Below are 22,185 nucleotides of genomic sequence, written 5' to 3'. Positions count from 1 at the left end.
GAAGAATTGAGTCTCGGGAGAAGAAGCAAACAAGTAAATGATCAGTTAAATTCAACATGAAATGGGCAATGACGAGGGAAGGACTGGGCGTAGTGAGTATCCAAAGGAGCAGTAACCAACCTAGACTTCCGCTGGGGAGGAGTCTCAAGGAAGGCTTTCTGGAGGAGGTGTTGCCCAAGCTGACTTTTGAAAGAGGACTAGAGGTTAGCCAGGCAGGGATGAGGAAACCATGGTCCGTCCTCAGGCATAATCCCCTTTGCATCTCACTCTAGATGGATGGGGTCAGGGATTATCCCAGTTCTACAGCCGTGGAGAATGACTTTGTCCCAGAATGTGTGGTCTAGGAAGCCGTGACCTGACACAAATCTTTGTGGGCTCTTAGCGTGAGGAAGAGAATCAGAGAAAACCTGAGGTTTAAATTAGGATCTGTTTTGGAAGAACAGTTGACGTCCTTGTAGCTGACACAGTTGGTTAATCTTGAAAGTAGGTTAAAGCAGGGAATCAAGAGATGATACATACCTTAAACATCATAGTTTAACTGAAAACAGTTAAATGTACATTCATTTGCCGTTCTTTTGATGTAGGGCCAGGACCTTTTCTTTGAATGTAGGTCTGCTGATGAGGATTTCACATCTCCTTTCTTTCATAAACCACATCCATAATGTATGTGTGTCACTTCCAATTTCTGTATTTTTAAGATGAAGAAAAAATGTAGACACTTGTAAAGCAACTTGAATATAGAATTCTTCTAGATTATGTTCCTCCCACATCTTTCATAGTTGATTCACCCACACCTAATTTGCCAGAAATGTGGTTTTTAGTGACTTGACTTTATCAAGTCTTTCCTGAGACATATGTTAGTTTTCATACAACCAATTCTCTCTTTTCATATACACATTTCATGGGTTTACTTAATACTTAATTAAATCCCATAACTGATTGCAAGTAAAACTGCCATAAACAAGTTTGGGAACAAAGTTAAGTGGGGTTCCTTGTAAGTTGGCAGCCCGATGTCTCCCCTCTGGGGAGCAGAGGTGTTTCCCCGTCGCAGAGGGTGCCCTGTGCCAGCATGCCTTAGAGGGGGGTGGCTGGAGGGGGGAGGTTGATGAGAAAGGAGTGTCCTTAACTCTGTGAACCAGCTCAGCGGAGACTGGTTAAGAGAGCCTGTAGAGTGTGCACATTCCACATTCGAGGTCTGGGAACTCTGGCTGCCAATGGGTGGCGAGCCAGAGTTCCCCACACCTCTCAAAGATGAAAGCTCTCCTGAGGATCATACTCTCCTAATCATAATTTTATATTCTCTTTTTAAAATTTATCATTAAAATTTTTTGTTTTAATGATCATTATAGTTTTTGTTAAAAAGAAAAAAACCTCAAACAATTCTGATAAATTTTTAAAAATGAAAAATAAAACTTCCAAATCACATCTCTCAGAGATAAATCACTATGAACGTTTTGATGTTGTCTCTTTGTTCATCACATTTTTTAGACATCACATATACGTCTATGGATATAAATCTATGTATTCAATTTTATTGAACAGGAATGCCTGGTATACAATAGCAGTTCTGGGCTCTTTTTGTCACTAATTATGATCTTTCGACATCAATAAATAGAGTTCTACAAGATTTTCTTTTAAGATTTTATTTATTTCTTAGAGAGAGGGGGAGGGAGAGAGCACAAGCGGGGGGAGGGGCAGAGGGAGAAGGACAAGCAGATTCCCTACTGAGCAGGGAGCCTGATGTGGGACTCCATCCCAGGACCCCCAAGATCATGACCTGAGCCAAAGGCAGCCCCTTAACCGACTGAGCCACCCAGGCGCCCCTACAACATCATTTTTAATAGCTGCAGAATTATGCCATCGTATATGAGTACCATGATTTACTTATGCAGACCCCTGTTGAAACAAACCAGGTTGTTTATTGGCTCCTACTATGAACAATGCTGAGATGAACATCCAGGAACATAGGTATCTTCTTGTGCTTATGTGCTTATTGGTGAGGGTACATGCCTAAGTATAGACTTGCTGGATCAAAGGGTTGAGCGCATTTTACAGTTTGGTAAATCTTGCCAGGGCGTTCCACCCGGACTGTGTGCCAACTCGCAGTCCCGCTAGTGCTCCCAAGAGTGCTCGCCCCACACCCTGGCCCCCTGGATTTTCCTGGTTTTGCCAATCTGACCAGCAGAAAATGGCTTCTAGTTTTCATTCAAATATTGCTGTTAGTAAGGTTGAGCATCTTTTTGTATGTGTTTTAATTCTTTCCTATGTGTTAGGGTGTTTTGTATTCTTTGTTCATTTTTCCAATTCCTTTTCTCTCGAGACTGGAAAAATGAAGGCAGAGATCACCAAACTACACAAAAAGCTGTTTGAACAAGAAAAGAAGTTGCAAAACTCTGTGAAGCTTTTGCAGCTGAGCAAGCACCAGGAAAAAATCATCTTTGATCAGTGTAAGTGAGCGGTTGGGGGCGGGCCGCTGTGTCTGACCACTCCATGCCTCTGAGGACTAAAAACCCCCTCCTGGACACCCACTTGGGATTCCAGATCACCTGTCATCATGCCTCCTATTTATGGGTTTCCTTTCATACTTCGTCCTTTCTGACCTGCACAAATAAATTCACTTAACAGACCTCAGTGGAGAGGCCACGTGCTGCCAGCGACTGTCATCTCTTTGGGGAGACAGGTGCATGGCGTGTGCTTTGACAGGAACGTGTGTGGGGTAGGGCCTTAGGCAACACCGAGAGGGGAGTGGGGAGGGCGTCATTCTGTCCTGGAAGGTCGGCTTCTTGGACACACGGACAGCTGAGTCTGCAGGAAGGAGCAGGTGTGGGTCAGATGGAAAGGGGGCAGCGTGGACAAAGGCAGAGTGGTAAGAAAGAAGGTTTTGGATGTGAGAAGCCTACGCCAGTTCACGTGGCTGGAGTAAGACTGCAAGTGGCAGGTTGAGGCTGGAGGGGTCGCTGGGACTGGGACTGCATCGTGAAAGGCCTCAGGGCGCAGGCCCCAGGCCGGTCGTGTGCAGGGCAGAGCACGGATCTGTTGCTGTGTGTGTGGGAAAGGCTTGCTGGTGAGTGCTGCCCTGGTCCCGGCAGGCCAGAAGGAGGCCTCGGCCGGGCCGTGAAGATCCAGGGGGAGGGGATGGTTTTGAGAATTACTTCTCAGGGCAGATACAGAAACTCAGGCTAAATAGCATTTGTAACGTCACTGCTCGTCCTGATCCGGGAGCTTCAGAGATGGTGGGGAACAGCTTTCTGGCCCCAGTAGAAACCCACAGCATGGGTGCACCGCCGAGTATCTGCCGGTGCCTGTGGGCGTCACAGCCCTGGCCCAGCCTCGCTGTCTGCCTGTCCCTGTCCCCGTTCTGGGAGGGCTGCCGACTGGGGCTTTCCTCTGGAGCTACCCGCCTGCTCCATGCTGCTGTCTTCTCCAAGGCCAGCGTCGTTGGGGCATTTCTGAGAAGCACAGAACGTAGATTGTTGTCGGGTAGGAGTTCTTCTTAGCTACCCCCCAAGGAACCTTCTGAAGCAGACTCCGTGAGACTGGCACAGTTGGAAGTGTGGAAGAAAGATGCTCAGTCGTGGGGCAGGTGCTAACTTTGTGCTCCATGCCCCCGTGCCAGGCTCTGGGCACAGAGGTGAACGAGACAGTTCCTGCCAGCACAGAGCTTTGGCTTAACGGGGCAGAAGCAAAAGTTAGCTGCAGGGCAGCGCGTCCCCAGCGGCCTCAGGTGGTTCAGGGCTCTGGACTGATGGGGTCTTGAGGGATGAGTAGGAGTTAGAGAAGGGGTAGGGACAGGATTATGGCAGGTGGCCTCAAGGGTGGGAACTCAGTATTCAGGAACATACTTAGGATATGCCAAGGGATTTGGTCTGAGGGACAAAGTGAAAGAGCTAAGTAGGGTCCCAAGGGGCCTGTGGACGGACTCAAGAATGAGTGACAGGAGTCAATGTGGCCCATCGAGTCTTAGAAGGTCCTTGTGGCTGAGCAGTGTGGGGGGGGCGGTGTGTGGCAGGAGGCAGAGAGACCTTTTGGGGGCTATGGCGGTCCCCCTGATGATAGCAGGGAGGCCTGGCAGGGCTGGGGCAGGGCCATGGAGGGGAGGGGATGGTTTTGGCAGATTGTCAGGAGGCAACCCTGGCCGAGTGGTGGCTATCGCAGGGTTCTGGCCTGGGCTTCCCGTCACACATAGAGTAAAAGCACTGGCGGCACGTCTGGGGGACAGCGCCAGTCGTGGTCATGTGTGAGGCAGCTGTGGAGCACTCGGGTAAGACCCCCAGGGCAGCAGGGGGTGGGAGGTGGCGATTTTGCGCAGCCCCCAATCCAGGGACAGTAGGACTCTGCAGTGGCATCTCTCCGTGGCAGCCCCAAACAGTCACAGGGCTCATGAAATTCACCTCACTTGCTGGTGAGGAGATTTTGGAAGTGGGCAGTAGGTTCAGATGGGCAAGTTACTATGGTCGATCCAGCCTCTGAGCCCCACGTCAGTGATCCTGGAGTCATTACTGAGCACAGTTCAGATTTCCACACCCCTGTGTGACCTGGAATAAATGACTTTAACTCCCTGAGCTTCTAATTCCTCATCTCTAACCAGACACAGTAATTCCAACGGACTCGGGTTGGCCAGACAGGCCTGGGTTCTAATCACAACTTAGTTAGAAGTGCCTCAGTTTTCTTATCTGTAAAATGGGATGGTAATGATACCTCAACTTTATTGTGCTTTTTTCAGGAACAGAGCATGTGCTCAACAAACACTAGTTCTCTGCCTCCTTTTTCCCATGAGTTCAGACTGGATTCTATGAGTACAGGTGGCAGACCGTTAATAGAAAAACCACAGATGTCTCATACCAGTGCCCCCGCTAAAGCGGTGTCACCCATCTCCGTGTCTGCAGGGCTCGGCTCAGAGCCGGGTGAGGGGTTTCCCAAGGTGGCCCAGCTGGTGGCCAGCCCTGGCCTGTGATGACTCCAGTGCCAGGCTGTGTAGCTCCGCCCAGTGAGCCAGGTCCTTGGAGAGTCCCCGAACCTGCCAGCCTCAGGTCTGCTCCTGGCTCTGAAGGATGAAGCGAAAGTTGGTGTAGTGTCCCCTCCTCTGCCCCCCTCCCCACCATGGTGACCAGGAAGAGCAAGGGCCCGGGGCTGGTCTTGACCAAGCTGAACACCTCGTCTGCTCCCAGAGTCTGCAGGGCAAAGGAGGGAAAGCTGTCACGGGGAGACCCAAGGGCCCCTGCCATTTCCTTGTCACGTGACCTGGAACCACGGCCTCACCTCCAGCCTCTGACCTCGGGATGCCGCCCGGACAGGCTTGGGGGTATTCACTGAGGTCACAGTCGGCAAGCTGCCTGTCACGAGCTAGACACCGAAGCTGGTGGCTTCTTTGTCAGCCCTCTGCTGAGGTGGGAGGAACCCTGCGTGGAGTTGGGCAGTCCTGGGTTCGAGTCATGCCTCAGCACTGGGCAAGCCTGGATTTGGGACGAGCTTGTTACTGCTCTGTCTCTCGGGCTTCTCCTGGCAGCAGGGATTTCCGCGCTCTGGAAGGTGAGCAGTACTGTGCAGATGTGAGGCCCTTTCATGCTTGGGGCAGGTGAGCCCTCGTTCTTCACGGGGAGTCTTGTGCTTTTGGTACTTCTGGTCCCCTTTCAGTATGATTTTAAACCTCTACACCTGGGGTACCTAATCTTTTCTGGGTCACAGGCCCTTTGGCAAGTCTCAGAAGAGGTAGGAGGTCTTTCAGAAGAACGCATCCACCCAGATACATGCAAAGATTTGCACATAGTTTCCAGGGATTTAGGACCCCTCCTAAAGCATAACCCCGGACCCAGGTGCAGAACTCCTGCCCTGTGGCATGGGGGTGGAGGGCGCAGAGAGACAGTGGGCACCTCTGAAATCCAGTTTGGCCAGTTAAAAACAGCTCACACTGGCTGTCTCCCCCACCCACCCCCCGGGTATCACAGATTGCAAACAGACTTTGTTACTTCGTTGGAAATATTTTGTGAGGCAAGAAATAAATATTTTCCCAAGGCCACCACATGGCTCCTCTTCTGAAGGAGGCATTGGGGAGTTGGACCGTGTGTGCATTGATGGGGAGTCTGTTTCATCCTTGGGCACCACTGGCCAAAGGCCCAGTTCCAGAAGCCTTGACTCTGTCTTCCCCAGGGAGTAAGCGGATTCCATGATCCTCACCGAGGCATGTTTAGAACAGACCCCTGATCGGGCCAGAAATCTCTTCAGTGGTGGCATTCCCACCGCTGCTGGTGTTTGTGTTGGACAAGAAAAGGATTCAGGGAGGAAGCGGCCTCACTTTACAGTTGCTGCCCTGAAAGGCGGGCACCCTGCTTCCTCCCAGGGCTCCTGATTCACTGAGCATCTGCCCTGCACACAGTTTAGAGCATCTGATCGGTGGGACCTCTGGACTCGTCCCATCCAGGGAATCATGTCGGGTTCTTCTCCCAGCTAAGGACATCTAAGGAGAAAAAAATGCCCAGAGTTCATGCTTTCCCCCAATTGATTTGAACACCTGCTCTGAGGGTAAAAATTGACTTTGCAGAACTGCCTGTGACCCTTGCCTTGGGCCTTGGCACATGGGCTTGCTTGGGGTTGGACACACCCCCTTCCCAGAGCTGTGCCTCAGGAGGGCCTAGGAGACCAAAGTGTGTGGGGGCTAGGCATGGGACTCTCCCCTGCCCTGCACCATCGCCCTCGCCCTTCGGACCCATAGAGGTGAGCCCTAGGGTTGCCTGGGCATCCACAGGCTTTGCCGAGCCTGAAACACGGGCTGGTATCGCTGTGAGGTTGTGGCTTAGCATGACCTCGAGGAGGTGACTCTGGCCCACCATGGACTCTTTGGTCTCGGGGTGTGTGATGGGCAGCTGGAGCCTTCCACACCTCTCTTGGGTCTGGATGCTTCTGGCTTGTCCACATGTCTACCTGAGCCATTTGGGGTTCAGGGGGTGCTTCCTCCCAGCAGCCGGCTTTTACACTGTCTCCCTGAGCATCTGTGTCTAACAATCCCATTCTTTCTTTCTTCTCAGTGGTCGTAACCCACAAAATCCTTCGGAAGGCCAGAGGAAACCTGGAGGTAATGCCCCTTTGAGTTCTGTTATTGGAAGCCCATTTGGGGCATGGGGAATGGGCGCCGGGCAGGAAGTGACTTCTTTTGAAAAACGAAGCTGAAGGTGAAACCAGGACACACGTCTTCCACAAACAATTGCATTTTTCCACCAGCAGCACATAAAAAGTTTTGTTTTATTATCGCGTGTTTTCAGGGCTTGTTCTAATTATTACATTTGTTGGCTATTTTTCCGAGTGAGAAATACAGCAAACAGTGCCTGGCGCGTAGTAGGTGTTTGATAAACATCTGTAGAAGGAATGAATACAATACGATCTTACCTCACTGGGTTCTGTAAATATTTACTGAGTAAACAGTGTGTCCTTGAAAGTAGTTTCAGCATAACAGTTTCGCCTTGAACTCTGCTGGGGATCTTATTACTTGGAGGCCCTCCATGGGACCTAAAATTCTCCTTTTCTCCCTCCCTTTTCCTAGCTTAGGCCTGGGGGTGCCCATCCAGGAACATCCAGCCCCAGCCGACCAGGCTCCTGAGGAGAACTTTCCAGCCAATAAAGCTTGTGGTTCCCACTGAGCTCCCGCTGTGGCTTTGTTACAAGTGTGGTTTCGATTTATGGAGGGAAGAAAAGGACTGTCTGGCTGAAGGAAATCTGCTTTTCCCTTTATGTTTTCTCTCCTAAAGTCGGTTTAAGGGTTGTCGTCAGACAGCGTTTGGGTGCCCAGCAGTGAGGCTCCTAACGGGCCCCGAGCTCTCGGGCGCTGGGCGCTTTGCCTCTGGGCTATGGTGTCATTGCTGAACACACGGCGGCTTTCGTGGCCACCGTAGATTGGCTTCGTGCTCAGCCAGCTCCGCGGTGGGAGGCTCCTCACTGAATGGTGCATGTCAACTTGGTGATTCAGTTACTTCGTGCAGAGCCTGGAAGCCCAGGTCCTGAACTCCAAAGCGGGACAGGCCAGGGTCTCGGGGGTGGCACGGCCCTCGGATACCTCCCAAGGTCTCTGCTAAGGTCACTCAGGTGTCCAGAGAGGAAGGACAACGTGCGGCATGGCCGGGCCCCGGTATCTGTATCTGGCCTGCACTGGGCAGTGTGTGGTCATGTCCCAGAGCCATCCTCTGAGGGGTGCCGTTCCCAGGGAGGAGAGGTCCGAGTGACGCCCGGACCGGGGACTTGTCATGCAGTGTCCCCAAGATGATGGTGCTCTTTCCATTCCATTGTCCCATAACATTGCCTGGTGGTTTGCTACGCCCTTGTCATTGACCTTTGTGTTTAATCATCCTCTGTCTTTGTCATGAGCTTCCTGATGGCTGAGAAGTCAACGGGGTAGGGCTCAGCCCCCTTTGCAGAAGCCCACAGTACCCCACAGAGGCACTGGCAGACCGGGCTCCCCCAGCCCATGCTCTGTGCTCAGCTCTGCTCCTTCTGCCTCATGGCCCCATGCCCACCTCAGTGCCAAGGAGCAGGCGTCCGCTGAGCAGCCCATCATCGGGGAGCACAGAGAATCCTGACTCCACCTCCCTCTGTGCCCATGCCGGCCATCATTCTGGGGACTTGGGCGTCTGTGTGGGGGACACTTCAGTTTGCTCTTCCTCTGCAATCACTCATTCTGACACTTTGCCCTTGAACCATCGCCTCATGTCCGTCAGCTTGCTCGTTCCTTGTCCCCTCCTCTGCTTTGACCTCTTGGAGGTCCTAGTCTCTGGTCCCTTTGCCTCTTTCCCTACCCCTGCGCTCCTTGTCTTTAGTTCCTCTCCCGCCAGGTTTCTCGAATCTTGCCTGCCACATCTGAATTCCTTTTCTGCCCTGTAGCAGCCGAGGTATGGCGAGAAAGCACCATCTGCCCCAGGATGCTGCCCCGCCTGAAACAGTTTGACCCTTGGCTCCAAGCCCAAGTCCCTAACAAGGTGTACCAGGCACTGCTCTGGCCAGTGTGACTTGTCCAAGGCCCTGATCCCTCTTGTCCTGCCAAACCCCACGTTGTATCCTCGCTGCTGCCCCTGCAGCTCCGCGGACACAAAGATGATTTGAGGTGACTGTGAGCCAGAGGCATTGGGAGTGGAGGGGCAGGCCTCCCGTGCTGGGCTCCGTGCCTCTTGGCCTTGGTTTCCCATGAAGTGCGGGGGTGGGGCAGGGGGTCAGTGGGGACCTGCTCTGCTTGGGTTCCTGTCATCTGAGCTTTCTTCATGAGAAATATTTGCACAGATGTACCTTATTTTAATACATGCCAGTGTGTGAAAACTCTGATGTGCGCATAAAATAACGCGGCAGCCCCTTTTTCGAGAAGTTGAGCAAATGGATTCCTCCGTGGAAGCTCCCATCTGCACACGAGGTGGCTCAGCATGCTCCCGCGGAGGCAGCAGGAGGTTTGGCACCTTGTCCCAGGTGGCATGCTTCCCTTACCAGTCTCTCTGCCCCTGAAATGGCAGTCCCCCCCTCTGTCCAGTCCCAGTTAGAGTCGTGAGCCTCAAACTTTGGAACTCGCTGAACGATAGGACCTTTTCCAAAAATCCGTGAGTCTTCAGTGTTTCTCGGTGGCTGGTCTCAAGCAGATGTTTGACGCACTGCTTTACGTTCACGTGGCTGATGTGCACAAATGCACACAAGCATGTAGGGGTTTGTGTGTGTGTGTGTGTCTGTGTGTGTGTGTGTGTGTCTGTGTGTGTGATGGTCAGTGGTACAGTGAGTGCTTAGAGCCCAGGCTAGGCTTGGAAGTCGGAGCTGGGTTCAGCTGAACCGGCAGGGGAAGTGGTACATATATTGTCCGGCACACGGTTACTGCCCAGCCCATGAGCACTGAGCTTGGTCATTTCAAGGGCATGAGCTGGAAGGGTGGAGGTGATCCACCTTGGATTCTGCTACATCCCAGGTCCATCTGGTTGGTACGCCCAGGCATGCCTGAGAGCAGGGCCCACAGAGGAGGGGTCTCTGGGAACCTGGCTGGCCATTCGCTTAGTCACCCACAACTGTCCAGGAACACAGTAACCCAAAGCAAAGTAGATTCTTGCCGCCGCCCCCCCCCCCCCGTTTAGACTCTGTAAAATGTTCCCAACCTTGGGCTAGTGGAGGCCCTCCTTCCTCTGGGGGATACAGGAGCAGCCTGGTTTGTTTGGGCTGGATCCAGGCCAAGAACAAACTGGAATAAGGACAATTTGGACCTCAGAGAAAGCTCCATTGTCCCTGGTGAGTTAATTTTACCAGCAGCTGAATTCGGAGGATGTGTCAATTTCTCCGGCGGTGAAATTAATCACCACGTGAGCTGAGGAGCTGCACCTGAGAGCAGTAGCTGCAGGGGCTAAGTATACAGAGAGGGAGCCCGAGGGGGGCCACAGGGTCTGCAGCTCACCTGGGAGCCTTCTGCTCGCTGCGCCCTGGTCCACCTGTCCACCTCCCTCCCGGGGCCAGTGCCTGTCTTCACAGCAGTGGCTGTGCCCTGCCTGGTCTCGTTAATCTGCACCACCCTGCACATTTCACAAATGAGAAGGGGGGGGGGAGTCCCCTTAGTAAGTGCTGGAGCCAGGATTTGAGCCTGAGTCTGTCAAAACCTGTTCTCTGTCCTGTCCTCTGGATTATCCTGTCTCCCCAGAATGCCATCTATTCAAAAAACTGTGGCCCTTCCTTACAAACCAAAGTATTCTCACTATCCTTTCCAACAACACGTCTCTGGGTGACCCTGGCCCCGGAGACCCACAATTGAATTCCTCGACACAGCAGCCCCGAGAACCACTTGTAAAGGGGCTGGGAATGGAAGAGTGATCTTGTTAATAAGCTCTCAGCATTATGGAGGCAGACCTGCCTGGGGGCTGCTGACCCTGCCAAATTGCCTCTTCAATCTTGGCCATATTTTAAGTCTAACTCAAAAATTCAATTATCAAAATTACTCATCCCGTCTTCTGAGAAGCCCAGGACTCTGCCTTAGGGGCCAGACGTGTGTACCTCTTGCCACAGATGAAGCCTTCCCGACTCACTCTGTTGGCACCAGGTGGGCTGGGTATGGGCAGATCCAGAGACCCAGGATCTTGTCCTGGCCCTCAGGGAGTCCTAGTAGGACTCGGCCTCCGTTTGCTCATCTGCAAGATGATGATGCAGAAAGATAAAGATAGATAATAGCTAACCGTAAGTCCCAGACATTGGCCAAATCCCTGGGGTTTGCTTGTTCTTTATCTCAGCGAAGATTCTGCCTTGTGGTACAGCACATGCTGGAGTCACCCTGACACCTCCTTCTTCCTCACCCTCCACATTCCATCCACGGCCATGACCACGCTGTCTACTTTCTCTCCATTTATCTCCATCACCATCTTGGTCCAGGTGACCATCATCTCTCACCTGGATCACTTGCTGCCTTCCCAGTTGGACTCCCCACATCCAACCCTACCCTCTCCAAATGTCTCCGTATCCCAGCTAGAGGGATTCTTTAAAATGCAAAGCTGATCATATTATCTCCATTTAAAATGTTGAATGCTTCCCACTGCACTTAGCATGACCTGTAGGCCCTTGGTGGACTGAGTCCTGTCCAGTCCTCATCCCCCTCCAGCTGCCCACCCTCTCAGCTCCCCATGCTGCAGCCTCATAGGGCTTCCCTCTCTCCAGCCACAGGGCCTTTGCACATGCTCCCACCTGCCTAGCACGCTTCCATCAGCTTCCTTGGCTTCTCTTGTCTCTCTGGCCAGTTGGCTCCTACTCATGCCTCAGAGCCTCATCAGGGCATCCTTCCCCACCAGGAAGACTGTTATACAGTCTCAGCGTGGTTCCCCGTCACAGGCACATGGCCATTGTTGTGACTGGATTGTACGAGTGTCATTTTTTGGGTTATGCCTCTCCCCGTCGATAGCTAGAAGGTCCGTGAGGCAACAGACCAGTGTGATTTGCTCCCCGCTCTGGCCCTAGTACCAGCTACACGGCAGCCAATATACTCACTCAGCAAAATTCCCAGGGCTTCTCCCGTGTCCTTTTGGAAGAAACCAGTCTGGTGGGGAGAACAGACAAGTTAAGAATGCCAATAGGAAAGACTTGTTCACGGGGGCCTGTGGGCCGGGCAGTCTTCATAACTATCACATGCAATCATGTGACAGCCCTGTGGGGGAGATGCTGCTTTTTCCAGAAGAGAACCTGGGTCACAGAGCGGCCCGCCCAAGGTCACGTGGCCCAGGGTCGGTGCAGCTGGATTCAAATGCAGGCCAGCAGGCTGGGGAGCTCAGGCCCCCTTAGCCACCGTGGTGCATGTGAGCATGCTCAGCATGGTAAGTGCCGAGATGGTTCGGGTGGCCCCGGTGTGATCCACACTGGCAGCGTCCAGAAGGTTCCTGCCACCAGATCCGAAGTCCAGCTCCATCCCTGGCTTGGTCTTCGTCTCTCCATCCTTAGCAGGAGACAGGCAGTGGGGGCTGCCTCTCGCTCACCCCTCTTGGACTTCTGTCCTCCTGCCCTTCCAGCTCTGTCCATCTGACTGAACCCTGGGGAGGCCGCTGCCCTGCCCCTGCCCAGAGGGCCGCACTGGGCAAGGTGGGCCCCTCTCCTACCCGATCGTCACCTTAGTAAACGCACAGTGGCAACCAAGCACCTTCCCACACTCGCCTCTCCCGCCGTAATCACATCCTTGTTAACAGGCGTTCACAGGAGGGCTTAATTACAGGTTTTCAGGCTTGGAAAGACCCTCTATTTCTATTAACGCCGCTTTCTTCTGCCAAACAGAACAATGTGTGGCTCCGGCTGGTTGATGGCAGATGGCGGGGGGGACAGAGAGCAGCCTGCCCTGGTTCTCCAACGTGACCGTGGGCTCTAGGGTCACGGACGTGGGGAGACCAGCTGACAAGGCTCGGTGGTGGTGGTGGAAGCCACTGGCCGCCGGCCCACCTGCAACGTATGTGTGACTCCTGAGCGGCCGGGGGAGTGGGAGACACTCACCTTCTAGCACACGATTAACTCTGCGAGGTGGCGATAAGTGACAAGAGCCCGGCCCCCCGGAAAGAGGCTCCCCACAGGCCTCGGGGGGGGGGGGCCGGGAGGGGGCCCTGCGGTGCCGGGGGTTTGTGAGGTGGGCAGGTGGGGAGGAGGGGGTTCTAGGCAGAGCAAACAGCCTGGCAAAGGCGTGTGCGTGGTCCGCTGGCCTGGCCAGAGCTTGGGATCCAGTCAGCGGCAGCGGGAGGACGGGGAGGACAGGCTGGAGGTGGGCAGGCTTCGTTGGAAGAGGGTGTCGCGCAGTGAGGAGACGCGGAGAGATCTCTGTTTGGGGAGGGTGGAGCCAGCCGAGGAGAGGGACAGCCGGGGGGCCGGGGGGCCAGATGGGGGGCAGGCTGAGGAGCATGTCCAGGCCAGAGTGTGCTCACTTGGGCAAGGCCGGGCACAGAGAGGTGGGGTGGATCTGAGCCACTTAGGGGGACCCGGGGACCGGTGCGTTGGCTGAGTGGGGCTGTGTGTGCAGACACGCGGGTGAGGGGGAGGGACAGGAGGGTCAGGCCCGCCGGGTCTCGCTGAGGCCATGGTGCCACTTGGGCAAGGCCGGGCACAGAGAGGTGGGGTGGATTGGGGTGAGGGGGAGGGACAGGAGGGTCAGGCCCGCCGGGTCTCGCTGGGGCCATGGAGGGTTCGGCCTCCCCTGGGCCACGTTCGTGGAGATATGACAGCACGCAAGGGTGTTGATGCTGACTTTGTCCTGCAAAGGAGACAGGATGTTACAGTTCGGGGAGGGGAAAGGCTCCATTTGGGGGGGAAGAGCCCATGCAAAGGCACAGAGGCCACCAGGGCCCCCTGGTAGTGAAGTGCAGTCAAGGTGCCAAGCGTGAAGTTGGATACAAAGTCCTCAGGATTCGGGCCCAGTTTTGGCGTTGGGAACCAATGGTGCCTGAAGGAAGATGAAGGAGAAAGCCAGAGAAGAGGGGAGGTGGGGAAAGGCTGGAAGTGAGGACCCGGAGCAGCTCCATGGCAGGTGGGCCCGGCCTGCGGACACACGACCCTGCTCTCTTCTCGCTGCTGCTGTAGGAAGGCTGATGGCTGGGGCAGAAGGGGGACAGCGGCCTGAGGTGGCCTCCTGGGGACCTGCTGGGACTCCTGTTTGGTCTGCCGACTCTGGGTCCCGCCCCGGAGCGAGCTGGTGCCCTGGCTATGGGCCACCAGGATGGTGTCCAGGCAGCTTCGCAGAAACGGCCTGTGTTTCGGCTCCGTGGCCTTCTGGCTGCCTGACCTCGGGGAGGGGATCTGAGCTCTCCCAGCCTCCGTTTCTCATCTCTGAGATGAGGGTAGTAAGCCATCCTTTCTCCTCCTCCCTTGGGAGTTTCCTGTCCCCCAGCCCCCTGCTGCTTCCAGTCTCCCCAGGGCTGTCCTTGACCTCTCTCTGCCTCCTCGCAGCCGAGTCTGCCCTGCTCCCCCCTTAACCTCTCTGTCCTCTCCTCTCCATCCCTCCTCTTCCCCCTTACTGGCCGGGGTGAGGGCTGCAGCCTCCCCGTGGGCCTCCCCGCCTCCTGCATCCATCCGGTCTCTGCGGACAAGGCAGGGTGAGCTTATCAGCCAGGAGCCCGAAAGTTGCACACCTCCCAAGACCGAGCGCCCATTCCTCTGTGGCACGCAGGCCCTCCCCGGTCTGACCCCGGCCTTCAGCTCCCATCTCTCTGAGCTCCTCACTGGTGGGAACTCTGCTCCCACCCAGAGGGGCCTGTCCTGCCACACCCCTCAGGGCCCCCAAGGCACCTGTTCCCCTGCTGTGCCAGGCTCTGTGTGTGTCTCCTGGTCTGAAGTGCCCGTCTCCCACCCCCTCAGCCTGACTCCACGCATCAGCTCCCAACCTTTAAGCCTCAGTTTATGCCCCTAGAAAATGGGCACGATCCTATTTGTCCCCTTGTAACTAGAGACAGACTTAGGGTTTTAATGGACTTACGAGCAGCTAAGTTAACGGACTGTCCAAAGAAAGGGCCTCAAATGCTAATGTTCTCTTGGCTGCATTAGTAGAGAGAGAGTCCAAACAAGAGAGGTGAATAGGCTTGTTCTGTCCGTGACCTGTCATAATGCGTGGTGAGCCTTGTGATCATTTCCTGTACCTCACTTTAGGAGGGATATTGACAAAGGAGATTCCATCACTGATCCTTCCACCCGGGCTCATTGAATGTGTTTTTCATTCATCAAACATGCATATGCCAAACACTACACAACACGTCATCACATTTAATCCTATAAACAATCATGTCCTATATATAGGTGAAGAGGAACTCACAGCCTGTTTGGTATTGTAGTAAGAAAATAATGCCTGCAGTAGACCGAGCGTTGTCCCCTGGAGATGCCCATTCTTGGGTCCCTGGAACTTGTGAATATTTACATTGCATGGCAAAAGGAAATTTACAGATGTGCTTACTGTTAAAGACCTTGAGAGGGGGAGATCATCCTGGATTATCCAGGTGGGACACTGTAATTACACTGGTCCTGAAAAGAGGAGAATCTTTCCCACCAGTGGTCCGAGAGAGCTGTAACAGCAGAAAAAGGGTCAGGCTTTGAGGGTGGAGGAAGGGGCCACAAGTCAAGGATGCAGATGGCCTGGGAAGCTGGAAAAGGCAAGGAAACAGATTCTTCCCTCGAAACTCCAGAAAAGAACACAGTCCTGCCAACTCTATGATTTTAGCTCGGCGAGGCCCATGTCAGACTTCTGACCTACAGAACTGCAGAATAAATTTGTGTTGTTTGAAGCTCCCAAGTGTGTGGTGATTTGTGATGGCTGCAATAGAAATCTATTATAAAGCCTTAGATCGTCAATATAAATATGATTGTATGAATTTAGAGACCGGAAGCCACATGTCTATAGCAGTGTAGAGTAAGTTCTTAATGACAGGGCCCATCAGATAGGTAGTCTGGGGTTAGTGAGCTCCCCGTCCCCAGAGGTATGATTGCAGGAGTGCAGTTGGAGATGTAGAGGGGATTCCTGTCTAGATGGGCAGGCAGGTGCCCCCTCTGAAGAACGTCCAGAGATCAGAGTCAGAAGCCAAGTGGCCCCAGGTGAGAGGAGATTAGGGTTCTCTCTGCTGGCTCTCTGTCACCCGTCTCCACGTGCAGCGTCCTCCCCTTAGGCGGATTATTATATATGGTTACAGGACTCCGTTACTTCAGAATGCTTCTATGTAGCGCGTTGAAGGAATTATTGAAATGTGTAATTACAGTGTGCATTGTAATATAAAACAAGTCTATTATATTCATTTGATGGAACCGTGCTCCATAATGTCTATTCTAATATAAAAGATTCTGCCATTAGAGTGTTATATTGTGTGATGCTACTTGTCCGTCTGCAGGCGCCGTCGCCCACTCCTCACCCGGTTCCCACGCTTCCTCACGACGTTCCTGCTGCGGGGCACCCCGAGCGCCTGAGCTTCTGAGTTGGGAGGGCACGTCGGGGTCACTTGGTCCACCCCCCCTCCGATAGCTGGGGACTGTGAAGCCGGGAGCCCGAGGCCCGGGACTGGCTAGCCGGCGTGCCCCAAGTCTCAGTCATCGCTGGGAGCTGCAATCCAGCCGATTGTCACGAAGAATGTCATGTGGAAGCCCAGTAGACCAGGCAGCCAGAAGGGGTCCTGACCACTAGCCAGCCCACCACACCTCCAACCCCTCTCTGAGGCCCCTCCACAGAATACTGGGGCTCCGAGGGGCCCCCTTTGCAGACCAGTGGCCTGACGCTTTATTCGTCCGGGTGGAAAGTGCTTGCCCGAGGTCGTACCCCAAGTTGGGGCCAGGGCTGGGACTCAGAGCCCTCTCCAGCCTAGCTGCATGGGGGTCCTGGAGGCTTCTCCATTGCCCTGGTGGGAGTTCCTAGCCCTCGAGTGAGGTGCGGTGGCTCCGTGGTGTCCCTCGTTTGAACAGACGCCCCAGGGACCCTGTGGCACAGTGAGTTAGAAGGGCTTCCTCCCTGGACCTCACTGGCCCACCCTGATCCAGGCCTGGCCACCTGGGCCACTGTCCCCATTGCACAGATATTTAGGGCTCCCACCAGGTGGCGGCCACTGTTCCGGGCCCTGGAGACACATCCCTGGACCCTGGCCTCGATTCTAGCAGCACGGGAGCAGAACGCAGGAGGGAAGGATCTCCTCTCTTAGGAGTGAAGGTGCTTCGGCCCCCAGGACAGGGGAGCAGAGCGGGAGGAGGTGAGGTAAGTGTGTCCCAGGCCAAGGGAGGGGACAGCTGCGGGAGTAACACCGGGAGGCAGGAGGGAGCAACACCGGGAGGCAGGAGGGAGCCAGGAGCCTGGGGGCAGGGAGGAGGCCAGTGAGTGGGGGGACAAAGGCTCAGAGGATACCAGGGTCCTCGGAGGGTCCGTGTGACCCTGAGGAACATGGGCGGACGCTGGGGGGTTCTGGAGCTGAGGAGGGGTGGCCTGATGGGTTCTGGGAGCATCGCTCTGGCTCCTGAGCCAGGATGCATGGGCATATCCTGGTGAGGAGCCGCTAACCTCCCTCTCCCGCCTCCAGCCAGCCATCTGGTTTCCCGGTGGCCGGGGTGTGGCCACACACGAAGAAGGCTGGAGAAAAGAGGGAACCCCCGTTTAAGGTGTTTTACGTATATTTTCTCACTGTTAATCTCTCAGCGAACAGTTGTGTAAATTATGCTTCATCTCCTTTTATACTTGAAGGAACTTTTCAGAGAGGTAAAGACAACTGCCCGAGGTCACAGAGAGGGTCAGGGGGAGCCAGGGCTCAAGCGGGCTCCTCGTCCTGCCTCTCGCCAAAGGGGGAACCGTTCGGATGGTCCCCCTCAGGCCACTTGGGTCCTAGCAGTGGCAGAACAGAAGTCCCAGGCAAGGCACTGTGTTATAATGTGATCTGGGAAGAATCACACTCAGTCACGTCCCCTGGGGGCACCTGCCTTCCCATTGGCGCCACCAGGAGAATCTCTCCCGCTCCCAGGAGACCAAGGGCAGAGAAAGGCGCCTTTCAAAGGCATGCGGTGGCCGCAGGTGTTGCTCAGCCATCCTGATTCCTCCATTGCCTGGATCTGTGCAGTAGCATGTTGGGAACAGAGAAAGCAAAAATGCTGCCCTCCCAGTTCCTTGGTTGTTTGCCTTGTGGTTGTGCTCTGAAGCTCCCCCTGCTTAGGCTGGGGTCTCATGGTCCCTCCACCTTCTGCCTGCAGCCTTGTGCACTGTGGTCAGATCCTGTCCTGGGCTGGGCTGGGGACAGACCCCTGTCTCTGCCCTAGGGACTCCCATCCTCCATCTCCTGTCCCCGGAGACCTTCTGGCCACGTGATTAATGTGCACAAATAAACGCCTTGGGTTTGCTGGCATAGTCGGGGGCTGAAGCCTGGTTTGCAAAGCTCCACACACTCAGTCTCCATCCTTGCAACATCCTCTGCATTAATTCTCCCATTTTGCAGACAAGGGAATAAATCTCAGTATGATTCATTCACTTGCTCGGGGGCGGTGCCCTGTAAATCAAGGAGCCGGCCCCGGAGCTGGGACCATGTCCCCACCACATCGCGTCACCTCGTTAAGTGTTTGCTGAACCGCTGAACGGAGGTGTGTCGGATTAGGCTAGCTGAGTTAGAACCCCTGCACTGACAATTTAGAGCATGTTATTCAAATCCAGCCGACTCCTATCTTCCACTAACTGTCATCAAAGGCCACCCTTAACAGGAGCGGCATCTTCCTTTGTGCATTTGAAAAAGTTCATCTCAAAGCCATCACGTCAGTGCAGGGACCGCGGAAGAGTCAGTTGGAATTAAATCAGGAGCCAGGAACGGGAAGAAGGGAGAGGAAGGTCATCTTTTGAAATGACAAAGAGGTGCTGTTTTCTCAGTCGGGTAGGCGCGGCTTGTGGAGCACCGACTGGGCTGCAAATTTTAATCCCAGCCTCTGCTGCTGCTAATGTGCTTGTCGCTTGGAGAATAGACACTAACTGACATGTAACTAAATAAATAACGTGTAACATGAAAACAAACATAAGGTTTAAAGGAGAAAAAAAACCAGCAAAAAGGATGGAATTAAAAATGTGGTGGGGGGGTTGTTGAACGGTGTTTTCCGCACTCCATTAAAGCGACATCAAAAGGCTTTTCAAAATATTTGTTTTATGGTGAAGATACAGTTTGGAAGCGTCTAAGCTCCTGTCCCTGCGGCACAGTGAGAAAAGGAGCGGAGTTTCTGCAAAAGGACCTGGAAAGGCACCAGCCGGGCGGCCGGGGGCATTGCCTGCCAGCCCCTCTGTCCTATAGGAGGACAGAGGCCCAGAGAGGGGGCGTGGCACAGCCAAGGTCACACGTTGAGCCCCTGGGAGGTTAGAAGTCTGGTTTGGGTTGAAACTGTACGTATTCCTCCTTAAAGAGGCCTTTGAGTCCTAACCCCTGGCACCCCAGAGTGGGACCTTATTGGAAATAGGATTGTTGCAGACGTCACTGGGGAAGATGAGGTCATCCTGGAGAGAGGGTGGGCCCTCAACCCCACGTAAGGGGTGTCCTTGTAAGAGGAGAGAGACCCGTGGCGGGGAAGCCCCAGGTGAAGACATGGGGACACACAGGGGGGAGGCAGAGATTGGAGGGACATTGCTGTGAGCCAAGGAACCCGCCACCAGAAAGAAGGGAGGAAGAGGTGAGGAAGGGTTCCGCCCAGAGCCTGGGATGGAACGTGGCCCTACCCACCCCTGGATTTTGGACGTCTGGCCTCCAGAATACATTTCTGTTGGTTTAAGTGCCCGCCAGGTGGTGGCATTTTGTTATGGCGGAAGCCAGCACAGCCTCTGGGACATGCGTCCCAAGTCCCAGCTCCAGACACTCCCCCTGGGGACTCCCCTGGACTGATTCCACCCCGCTGTGCCCTGATCCCCACGTAGCCGGATGTCATTGGCCTTCCCCAATGTGAACAATGTCTGTGGTTCTCGCTACCTAGATTGTAGGAACCTTCCCAAATTTGGATTCAGTTCTCGAGTTTCCTGACCAAATATGCCTGCCCCTCCCGGCCTCCCCTGGGGTCACTCTCTGCCTTCACCCCTGCCCTCTCTCCCATCTCTCCTTCCAGCCCAGCCTCCCCCGCTCGCTTGCTCCCCACCCCCCCGCAACCCCGAACATGCTCCGAGTGCTGCTGCCTCAGAGCCTGGGTTCTCCCTCTGCCTGGAATGCCCTCCCCACAGACATCCGTCCACAGGGCTCACTCCCTCACCCCCCTGGACACTTTCTCGGATGTCACCTTCTCAGTGAGGCCCATGCGGACCCCTGTTTGCAAACACGACCTGCACGCCCCACCCCCACGCTCCTGCTCCCACTTAGCAGGCCTGCCGTCGTATAATTTTTACCCATGCTATGCCCCTGTGCACTGCATGGGTAGACGGCACCCTCGGGGAGAGCGGGGACCTCATCTCTCTCGCCTGGCACCTAATAGACCCTCCATCCCTCTTTGCTGGATAAATGACGCTCCCCGGAGCCGGCCCGGGCTAGGCACCAGGGAGGCTGATCCAGGGACTTTAAATGGCTCACCAGTGTCACAACCCAGCAGCTCTACTCCGGGGCCTTCTGGAGGAGGGGTGGTCATAAGTGAGTAGGCAGGCCGTGGTAGGAGGGCCTGGCAAAAGCGTGGTGGCAAGAAGCAAGGGCAGCAAGCTCCCGTCCCCCTCCCCCCGCCCCGAGGCTGTCGTGACAGTCACGGGCTGGGAGGTGGGCGGGCGGCCTGCGTGTCAGCCTCCCCCACGAGGGCTCTGCCTGAGGAGGCAGGAGGGGACAAGCAAGCAGGGACAGACCATTTCTGGGGTTCGGAATGTCCACTTGTCAGCCCCTAACCCTCGCCGCTTGGTGTCACCTGACTGTGCTTGAGGCACGTCGGGCTGAGCGACCATGTCCTTCCAGCTCTGCACGCCCACCTGCCGGTCAGAACCCGCGGGGCGGAAAGGGGCCCCCGTCCCCTTCAGACCGATTTAGACCACGGAGGGGGCTCCCGGTCTTGTGGACCCGGCTGGGAGGAGCAAGGCTAGAGCCGGCCACGGAAGGAACTGGAACGGGGGCAGGGGGCTCACCACACCTCTGTCTCCCCTGTCCTGTCTGGGCCGCTGTCCCCCTTCCCCGGGAGCCCGGGAGCGGGGTCCGCTCAGCTCAGCAGCGGCCGTGGGCTGAGTCCCAGGGCGGAGGCGGGCTGTGTGAGCTGAGCCAGAGACAAGTGGGAGCCTCTCGTGGGACTCGGGGCTGGATTGGGGGGCGGGTGGGGTGCTGGGCAGGGCAGCGGGCCCCCGCGCCAGGAGGGCATTCACCCCGACAGGAGCGGGGGGCTCCGGGGCAGACAAAAGCTCGTGTCCTGCAGGCTCTGTCCTGTCAGCACCTGGCGCGAAATCAAAGGTCTCTGAGTCAAGACAGGCCCCATCTGAGGACCAGGGTGGGGGGGGGGGGAAGAGTTGTCAGAGTTGGAGTCTGAGCCTGGCTCGGGACTCTTTCTTCCAGCATGTTCTGGTCGTTTCTCCTCCATGAGACTCAGTTTCCTCCCCTGTCAAATGGGGGGATGACCGGCTCTGCTTCAGAAGGGTTTCTGTGGGGGTCAGCCATGCAGGAGCACCTTACAAACCCCGAACTTGCCAGGCCCCTTCCTCTGGGGATGGAGGGAGGGATAAGCTCGGACGGCGAGGCCGCAAGGGCCCCCAGAAGTGGGTTAGCGGGAGTGAGGACCCGGGCGGCAAGCTGGTGCCGAGGCAGGCGCCTGGCATCAAGTGAAATTGCTTATCAGAGAAATAATGCTAAAAGTAAAATAAATCAGACTTCGCACTGGCGTCGTAATTTTAAAAATTAATTAAGAATAAAAAGAAGATGCATCTCGAAGGAAAGGAGAAGTCTAATTTTGACAGACAGTAATTAATTCCCCCATTTAGGGATTCATGAATGGGCCTGAAGTACAAATTGCTCCTTTGCAGCGCCTGAAATTCCCTGGGGGCCTCCTCAGGGCTCCGCGGGGGACCGAGGGCCTGTCACAGGGAGGTCACTTCTAGGGGCCAGAATCCGGGCCCTCCGCCCCCCAAGACTGAGTCCTGAATGTATTGCTCTGACTGACAGTCCCCGTGAGGGGTGGCTGGGGGGCTCCCTCCCTGGTCACGTCTCCGTCAGGCACAGGGGACCTTGGAAGGGAGCTGCCACCGTGCCCTGAGGGCGTGGGCGCTGAGTCCCCACAGGGAACCAGGCCGAGCCTCCGCCCTCCCTGACCGAG

The 22,185-nt window shown here is 55.2% G+C and overlaps 1 protein-coding gene across 1 annotated transcript in view; it reads left to right on the top strand.

The window, feature by feature from the left end:
- The window catches only part of CDK5RAP2 (CDK5 regulatory subunit associated protein 2), a 177,339-nt gene extending 169,712 nt beyond the window's left edge, over nt 1-7,627 (top strand). Inside the window, exons 36-38 of the mRNA XM_044920803.1 lie at nt 2,321-2,447; nt 7,023-7,069; nt 7,535-7,627. Coding sequence (XP_044776738.1) covers nt 2,321-2,447; nt 7,023-7,069; nt 7,535-7,591 — 231 coding nt within the window. The 3' untranslated portion in view covers nt 7,592-7,627. The remainder of the gene's footprint in view (nt 1-2,320; nt 2,448-7,022; nt 7,070-7,534) is intronic.
- The last annotated feature ends 14,558 nt before the right edge of the window (nt 7,628-22,185 follow it).

Source organism: Neomonachus schauinslandi, chromosome 13 (genome assembly GCF_002201575.2).
Source record: "Neomonachus schauinslandi chromosome 13, ASM220157v2, whole genome shotgun sequence".
Lineage (NCBI taxonomy): Eukaryota > Metazoa > Chordata > Mammalia > Carnivora > Phocidae > Neomonachus > Neomonachus schauinslandi.
The sequence above is the reverse complement of the archived record's forward strand: the minus strand, read 5'-3'. Positions and strand labels throughout refer to the sequence as shown.